At 46.1% G+C, this 8,271-nt stretch overlaps 1 protein-coding gene across 1 annotated transcript; it reads left to right on the plus strand.

The window, feature by feature from the left end:
• The first annotated feature begins 348 nt into the window (after positions 1-348).
• Positions 349-2,657, plus strand: LOC141041045 (uncharacterized). Its single transcript, XM_073507156.1, has 3 exons — positions 349-688; positions 865-1,230; positions 2,452-2,657. Exons 1-3 carry the CDS (start codon positions 349-351, stop codon positions 2,655-2,657), a joined length of 912 nt encoding a protein of 303 aa, XP_073363257.1.
• Positions 2,658-8,271: the final 5,614 nt, after the last annotated feature.

Consider the following 8,271-nt stretch of genomic DNA (forward strand, 5'->3'; position numbering starts at 1 on the left):
GGCAACCACCCCTGCTGCGTCGAGGTGATCATCGTGGCCTCTTCGCCACCACGACCGCAAGGTGTTCGACATTTTGCCAACAAAGGTATGGACAGTGGATACGAGTTTTTCTTCCATCACTTCCTTTGTTCATCGGACGATTCGTCGTCGGATGATGACGATCTTGTGGTGGCTGCACTGGTCGTTCACGACCATATTCAACGGCAGCATCCTCGGTACAGGGGGTCAGTCCCTGGCCGTGCTCCTAACCTGAACCGCAACAGGGAGAGAGGCCACGCCCTGCTCTATGCCGATTACTTTTTCAACACCCCGCTCTTTAAGTCGGATAAATTCCGTCGCCGTTTTCGAATGGCAAGGCATGTGTTCAATCGTATCCGAGAGGGAGTGGTTGCTCATGACCCATACTTCGAGTGCAAGACGGATGCCCTTGGCAAGCTTGGATTCTCCTCTTACCAGAAATGCACCGCAGCCATCCGCATGCTTGCATATGGAATTCCAGGCGATCTGGTGGATGAGTATGTGCGTATGAGTGAGACAACATGTCTGATGTCAATGTACAAGTTTTGCCAGGCTGTGATCGAGGTGTTTGGCCCAGAGTACTTGAGGCAGCCAACTGCAGCTGATACAGAGAGATTGTTGGCGACCAACGCAGCTAGAGGCTTTTCAGGCATGCTTGGCAGCATATATTGTATGCACTAGAAGTGGAAGAACTGTCCATTTGCTTGGCAGGGCCAGTACAAGGGGCATGTCAACGCGTGCACTGTCATATTAGAAGCGGTGGCTTCGCAGGATCTTTGGATATGGCATCCTTTCTTCGGCATGGCAGGTTTCACAATGATATCAACGTGCTGCAGCGTTCTCCAGTCTTCGCAAGGCTTGCAGAAGGCCACTCCCCACCTGTCAAGTTTGAGATCAACGGCCACCAGTACAACAAGGTATACTATCTAGCTGATGGTATATATCCTCAGTGGTCAACTTTTGTGAAGACAATCTTGAAACCCCAAGGTGAGAAGAGAAAGAGATTTGCCCAAATGCAAGAGAGTGCTAGAAAGGATGTGGAACGTGCTTTTGGCGTGCTTCAATCCCGGTGGGGTATCGTTCGAAACCCTGCACTGTCATGGGATGAAAGGAAGCTTTGGGAGGTGATGACTGCTTGTGTGATCATGCACAACATGATCGTCGAGGACGAGCGTGATGAGAGTATCTTCGACCAAGGATTTGATTATCAAGGTGAAAATAATGAGCCCCTGCACCAAGACCCGGCCACATTTGAACAATTTGTGCAATTCCACCGTGAGATGCGTGATTGGCACAGTCATTTGAATCTTCAAAATGACTTGGTTGAGCACGTGTGGGATCACATTGGCAACCAATAGACGTATTGGTTCATTTTATGTTCAGTCAAGACAATTTCGATTTGGTTGTAAAACTTTTTTATTAAGGACAATTTCAATTGGGTTGTAAAACTATTTTAATTTTCAGACAAATATTTGGACGTGCAAACTAGTTGTGATGAGAATATGGGCATTTTTGGTCCTGACGGATAGGATGGGGCAAATGGATGCGGCCGCGCGCTGGGCGCACGGCCACCGCATCCCAGGACACGCCCGGACACGACCCCAAATCCCTATCCAAACGGACAGAATCCGGACAAAACGAACGTCCGTTTGGGGTCGCGCGGTGAAGTTGGCCTAATGTCCCTGTGCATCTGGTCTTCACAGCACTTGAATATGCTGGGCTGACGCCGCCGTACGCACCAAGGCAGGAAAGGAGGATGCATGTGTTCTGATTTCCAACGCACACCACCTTGGTTTGGCATATGCTTGCATGTGGTTTCTAGTCTAAACGCACGCCACCCTTCGTCCCCTGTCACCTCCATATTGAAATAAATCTGTTGATTTCGAGGTAGCTTCACTCGCAAAAAGTACAATAAAAGATCGTGGTAGCTTAAGCCTATAATGTCACCTTTTGTTGAGATGGAGGAATTAATAAAGTGAACAAGCGAATCTACTAGTACTCCTACATGCCTACAGAAAACAGCGGAGGGCCTGGAGTATGTATTCTGCCACTTCACCGGGACAAGGATATTTTGGCTAGATGTGGATCTAACGCAAAGCTAAAGTTATGGAGATCTGAAATCTTGAAAGTCTAGAAAGCAACAAATGATTGATTGATCTCTTTTACTAGTTAGTAGCGCGTGTTTTCCTTGCTTCCTGGCTGTATCGGAGACTGTTGTATTTTCGTTTATTTTAAATGGAAAGGGGCACGCCCGGTTAAAAAAAAAGTTAGTAGCGCGTGAACCATTTTCTATGCCAAGGACATGCAGCCAGTCGAGGTAATCCCTTTTGTGACTAGTCGGACCGTCCATAGATTATTTCTTGCGCAACTAACTTCCGTGTTGTGGTGCCTTTGCTTCCCCAGAGTTTCCAGCATCTGATCTCTGACATATAGGTGGTCGACCGGTCCCTGTGGATGTGACGAGTCACACCAAGCCCCAGTACTCGAAGGAGGACGATGATGAAGATGAGGAGAGTGATGAGGACGAGAGCACCAAGGAGGGGGAGGAGGCCGAGTCTTCGCCGTCATCAGATGGCCCAAGGGAGCCCCGCTCCAAGGCGCTGCATGACCTGAGTGTTAAGGCGGGAGGAGCTCAGTAGCCAACTGCCTCGTGTCTTATGACGCGTAGCTCGAAGCGTGGGCATGCTGAAGCGGAGAGCTCCGCCGAGAAGCAGCCCAAACCACCCAAGCAAATCGCCTCCAAGCCTCGCAAGGCCGATGTGCCCCGGATCAAGGTGACAGTGTTGGTAGCGTTGACGTAAGTGTTCTTTCCAAGTCTTTGTCCATTGTCATCTTGACTCAGCTGACGATCGAGTGATATCATGTTTTGCAGCAACGAGACATCGACGACGTCGTTGGATCCAAAGGCCCCCAACTTGGGTCAGGGCAAGACCGATGCGGCGGACGTCGCCACCTCCAAAGGTACGGCACACTGACTGATTTAGACTTCTGGATTTCCATCCAATTGACTTTTATTGATACATTAACCTGTGTGCTTGGGCAGCGCCGACTGAGATCATCCAGTTGGATTGCGACGATAAGGTCAACTCGCCCAACCCGGAAGCTAACAAGGGGGTGGCGACCAACGTTGATATGGGCATGTAGGAGGCCTCTGATGTGGTCACCTATTCCAGGTAGGGTCAATGACCCATCATTTGGAACCCACATGGGGCCCATCACCAACATAGGTAGGTCCCTGGACCATACCAACATTCAGATGCACACATCACGAAGTTCACTTGGACAACTCAAGGGCACTCGAACGATCACATGTCACCCGGCTGATGGATCGTCACTCAGACATAAGAGGGCAAGAGGACGGCGTAGGAGCTGCAATGGTCGAGGAATCCTAAATCACCCACTAAATAGAGTTATAGCTACCGTTACATGTAACTACTGTAGTAGAGGCTCATTAGACTAGTAACTGACTCATTCAATGATTTATTGCCTCGGCGGCGTGGGAGACATGGGGCTGCAGCACACTCTATATAAGCCGCACCTACTCCATAACCAGGCAGTGAATAATCTTTGTAACCATACCCATCAAATCCAAGCAAGCCTCAGGGCACGAGACGTGGGGCTTTTACCTCTGCCGAGAGGGGCCTGAACTCGTTAAACACCGAGTGTTACACCTGCGTCGTATGAAAGTGCAACTAATCCCTGGGTGGTTTTGGTAATTCCTAACAACATATAGCTCATTGAACTAATACTCTTTCAAGATGATCATTTCAGAAAGTTCAATGATTGGCATGGCCTGGACTAGGAATGTGGACCCCTCAAAATGCTAAGGACACATATTGGCCTTGGAGGGCTAAAGGGGTTGGCATGGGTGTAGTTAGATGGTGGGCTTCAGGGACAACTTGAGTTTCCAACTGAAAATATATATACTCCCTCCGTAAACTAATATAAGAGCATTTATATCACTATTTTAGTTATCTAAACACTCGTATATTAGTTTACAGAGGGAGTACATCACAAGCTGAAATATTGGGGGCCTGGTCCATCAAATTAATAGCATAACACAAAAAGGCAATGTTTGCATAATTGGTTTCTTTTTCACAACATGATCATATATGAATGTTCTTACTGAGTGACACATAAGCATAAAATCTAAAGACTCTACATTTTTATTTTAGTGATCCAAGATCACATTGAGTCCATAGGAAAAGCCAATACTATTAAAAGGGGATGAGGTGTTGCTTAATGGCTTGCTTGCTCAAAATGCTTAGTGATATGCTCCAAAATCCCTCAACCACTTTCTCATATCCACATATGTCCTAAACCTAAAGTCAAACTCGGCCCCACCGATTTGATCTATCCGGCACCACCGAGTTCATTCGACATAGCCACTGCCAGAAACACTAATCAGTTTGGTCTCACCGATAGGGATCTCGGTCTCACCGAGATGGGATTGCTAACTCTCTGTTTACCTTCGTAACATTTCGGTATAACCGATATGAGCGATCGGTCCCACCGAGTTCGCAATGCAAACTCTCTGTTTCCTCTTCGTAATGTTTCGGTCTCACCGAAATGAGCGATTGGTCCCACCGAGTTTGCGTGACCAACTCTCTGTTTGCCTATTACAGAAATCGGTCTCACCGAGTTCATGTGATCGGTCTCACCGAGATTATGTTATGCCCTAACCCTAACACAATCGCTCACACCTTGTTGACATGTCGGTCCCACCGAAAAGCCTAACGTTCACATTTTGAACTAAATCGATTTGACCGAGTTTCACTATTCGGTCCCACCGAGTTTGGTAAATTGTGTGTAATGGTTAGATTTTGTGTGGAGGCTATATATATCCCTCCACCCTTCCTCCATTCGGGGGAGAGCCATCAGAACGTGCCTACACTTCCAGCATTCATTTTCTGAGAGAGAACCACCTACTCATGCGTTGAGACCAAAATATTCCAATCCAACCACAAGAATCTTGATCTCTAGCCTTCCCCAAGTTGCTTTCCACTCAAATCATCTTTCCACCAAATCCAAATCTGTGAGAGAGAGTTGAGTTTTGGGGAGACTATCATTTGAAGCACAAGAGCAAGGAGTTCATCATCAACACACCATCTATTACCTTTTGGAGAGTGGTGTCTCCTAGATTGGTTAGGTGTTACTTGGGAGCCTCCGTCAAGATTGTGGAGTTGAACCAAGGAGTTTTTACGGGCAAGGAGATCGCCTACTTTGTGAAGATCTACCCTAGTGAGGCAAGTCCTTCATGGGCGATGGCCATGGTGGGATAGACAAGGTTGCTTCTTCGTGGACCCTTCGTGGGTGGAGCCCTCTGTGGACTCGCGCAGCCGTTACCCTTCGTGGGTTGAAGTCTCCATCAACGTGGATGTACGATAGCACCACCTATCGGAACCACGGGAAAAATCTTCGTGCCTACATTGCGTTTGCTCCCTCAAAACTCCTCCCTTTTTACCTTCATATGCAATGATTTACATTCCGCCGCTATACTCTTAGAATTGCATGTGTAGGTTGATTGCTTGACTTGTGCTAAGTTGCTAAAATCTGGCAAGACTTAAAATTGGGAAAATGCTAGATTTTTTTTTGGTAAAGTAGTCTAATCACCCCCCCCCTCTAGACATATTTTCGATCCTACAAGTGGTATCAGAGCATTGGTCTCCATTTGCCTTAACTTCCATAGCTTTGGTGATCATAGCCTTGGTTTCACAACCTAGGAGAGTATGGCGTCTAGCGAGGGAAATTACCACCTAGAGGTGCTTACTTTGATGGTACTAATTTTGCTAGTTGGAAGCATAAGATGAAAATGCATATTCTTGGACATAACCACGCTGTTTGGGAAATTGTGTGTATTGGCTTGCAAGGTGAATTCTTCAATGGGAGAGAACCTAATCGTGAAGCTACCACGGAAGAATTGAAGATGGTGCAATACAATGCTCAAGCTTGCGATATGCTCTTCAACGGATTGTGCCCCGAAGAATTCAACAAAATCAGCCGTCTTGAGAATGCAAAGGAAATTTGGGATACTTTCATTGATATGCACAAAGGCACCGACTCTGTCAAGGAATCCAAATTGGATGTGCTTCAAAGTCAGCCTTACAAGTTCAAAATGAAGGATGGTGAAGGTGTCGCTGAAATGTACTCTAGGCTTGCTCTCATCAGAAATGAGATTGCCGGCTTAGGAAGTGAAGAGATGCCCGACAGGTTCATCATCAAGAAGATCCTAAGAGCCTTGGATGGAAAATATGATACCGTGCGCACTTTGATCCAAATGATGCCCAATTACAAAGATCTCAAGCCAACCGAAGTCATTGGAAGAATTGTTGCTCATGTGATGTCACTCAAGGATAAAGAAGAGCTTCACAACAAGTCAAGTGGTGCTTACAAAGCCTCATGTGATGCTCCTACATCATCAAGTGAGAAACAATCCTTCAATGAAGAATTGAGCTAATGGTAAAGAACTTCAACAATTTCAACAAGAGTAGAAGCAAAAAAAGAAGTTACAAGTCAAGGTCCTACAATGACAAAAGATCTTCTAGTCGTGAACGTAATTGCTACAATTGTGGAAGACCCGGACACTACTACAATGAGTGTACGACCCCCTACAAAACAAGAGAAGAATCACATAAAAGGAGAAGCAAAAGAGATGAATCACCTCCAAGGGAGAGAAGGAGTAGAGATGATCGTTATGAACGAAAACCTCTCGCGGAAGCAAGGATTCGGAAAGGAAGGACAAGTCATCAAGGAGCTATACAAAACGAAGACATCAAACTCATGTTGGTGAATGGGTATCCGGCTCCGACTCCGACCACCACTCCGAGAGAAGTTATCACTCCGACTCCGAATATACTCAAGGTGAAGGTGTTGTCGGTCTAGCACTTGTATCAACCAACTCCTACGACGTTTTTGATTCACCAAATGAAGGAATTGGAAGATGCTTCATGGCTAAAGGCCCAAAGGTATCACACCCCGAGTATGTTGATTTCAATAGTGATGAAGATGGTTTGCTAGGTATGATGATTTACTTGTTGACAACTCCAATGATAAAAACTATGATGAACTTGCTATTGATCATGCTAATCAAGATAAAATGAATGACGATGATAAGAAGTAGATTGAGCGTCTAGCTAAAGAATTAAACACTCTTAAGTTAGCTCATGAAACTACCTTAGAAGATCATCGAGAGCTTTTAAAGACTCATGAGAAGCTACGCTTTGAAAAGCTCAACCTAGAGCAAGAGCATGGGTTCTTAAAAGCAATCAATGATGATCTTCGTAAGAAAAGTTCTTCTTACATTGCCAAGCGTTTACTCTTGTCTACTTACATGCCACAAGTAAAATCTAGCAACACGAACAAGAAAGATTCTTCATCTAGTAGGAACAATAATCATGCTTAGGCAGCAACAAGAACAAGGAGAAAGAGAAACTCTGATTCAGAGGATGAAGACTATGTTGCTGCTGAGGAAGAAGTCGGCTCCAAGAAGAAAGTAGTCAAGAAGGAATTTGTCACAGTAGCATCAACAAAGCCTGGTCTGAACAAGAAGGCTCCTGCCAAGAGAGTGCCCATGTCAAAGGCCAGAGCCTCAACTTTTGAAGCTTCCAAATCAACTGTTGGAGAGGCTGCTGGTGAGGTCAAGAGGAAGAAAGAAAGGAAGAGAGGGAGATGGTGCAAGCGAGTAGATCCCATGGCAGAATTTGAGAAGCACTCTTCTGATGAGGAAGAAGATGAAGAAGAGGATGCTGCACCAGCATCAAAGACTCAGAAGCTGATGGGGGATGCCATCAAGTCTGGGCTGCTCCATCAAAGCCCAAGACTGCCCCGAAAGCTACTGCTCCAGCCACCAAGTCTGCACTAAAGAGGAGCACCCGAACTATACCAGCTGCTGAAAAGAACAAGGCCCGGTGCCTGAAATAGAAGATGATGATGATGAAGCCCATGTGCTCAGAAAAGTTGAAGCCCAATATCCCTGATCATGATGACAATCACCCAGTGGCTGAAAACATGAAGGAGAGAAATGATGCAGGTCTCAGATTGTGGAGACAATCAGATCCTTATGCTGCAAGAAGAAGAACTGCTGTGGACTACAGATTTCACACCAAGGAACAACGAGACTTCTATGAGACAGTCCTTCTGGATAAGAAGCCCATAGTGTGAGACATGTAGTGGGTTGATCGGAAGTACATAGAAAACAATGAGGACCACTTTCCTGGAGTGCATGAAAGCTTCAGACTCAATGGAGTAGACACT

Source organism: Aegilops tauschii, chromosome 2, assembly GCF_002575655.3.
Source record: "Aegilops tauschii subsp. strangulata cultivar AL8/78 chromosome 2, Aet v6.0, whole genome shotgun sequence".
Classification (NCBI taxonomy): Eukaryota; Viridiplantae; Streptophyta; class Magnoliopsida; order Poales; family Poaceae; genus Aegilops; species Aegilops tauschii.

What these genes read in the sequence shown, in the direction of transcription:
- LOC141041045 (XM_073507156.1), top strand. Translation starts at nt 349, where the DNA reads ATGGCAAGGCATGTGTTCAATCGTATCCGAGAGGGAGTGGTTGCTCAT. An exon ending in CATGCTTGGCAGCATATATT is followed by an intron (nt 689 to 864) that starts GTATGCACTAGA and finishes AGCGTTCTCCAG; the next exon opens with TCTTCGCAAGGCTTGCAGAA. An exon ending in CCAAGGATTTGATTATCAAG is followed by an intron (nt 1,231 to 2,451) that starts GTGAAAATAATG and finishes TCTGACATATAG; the next exon opens with GTGGTCGACCGGTCCCTGTG.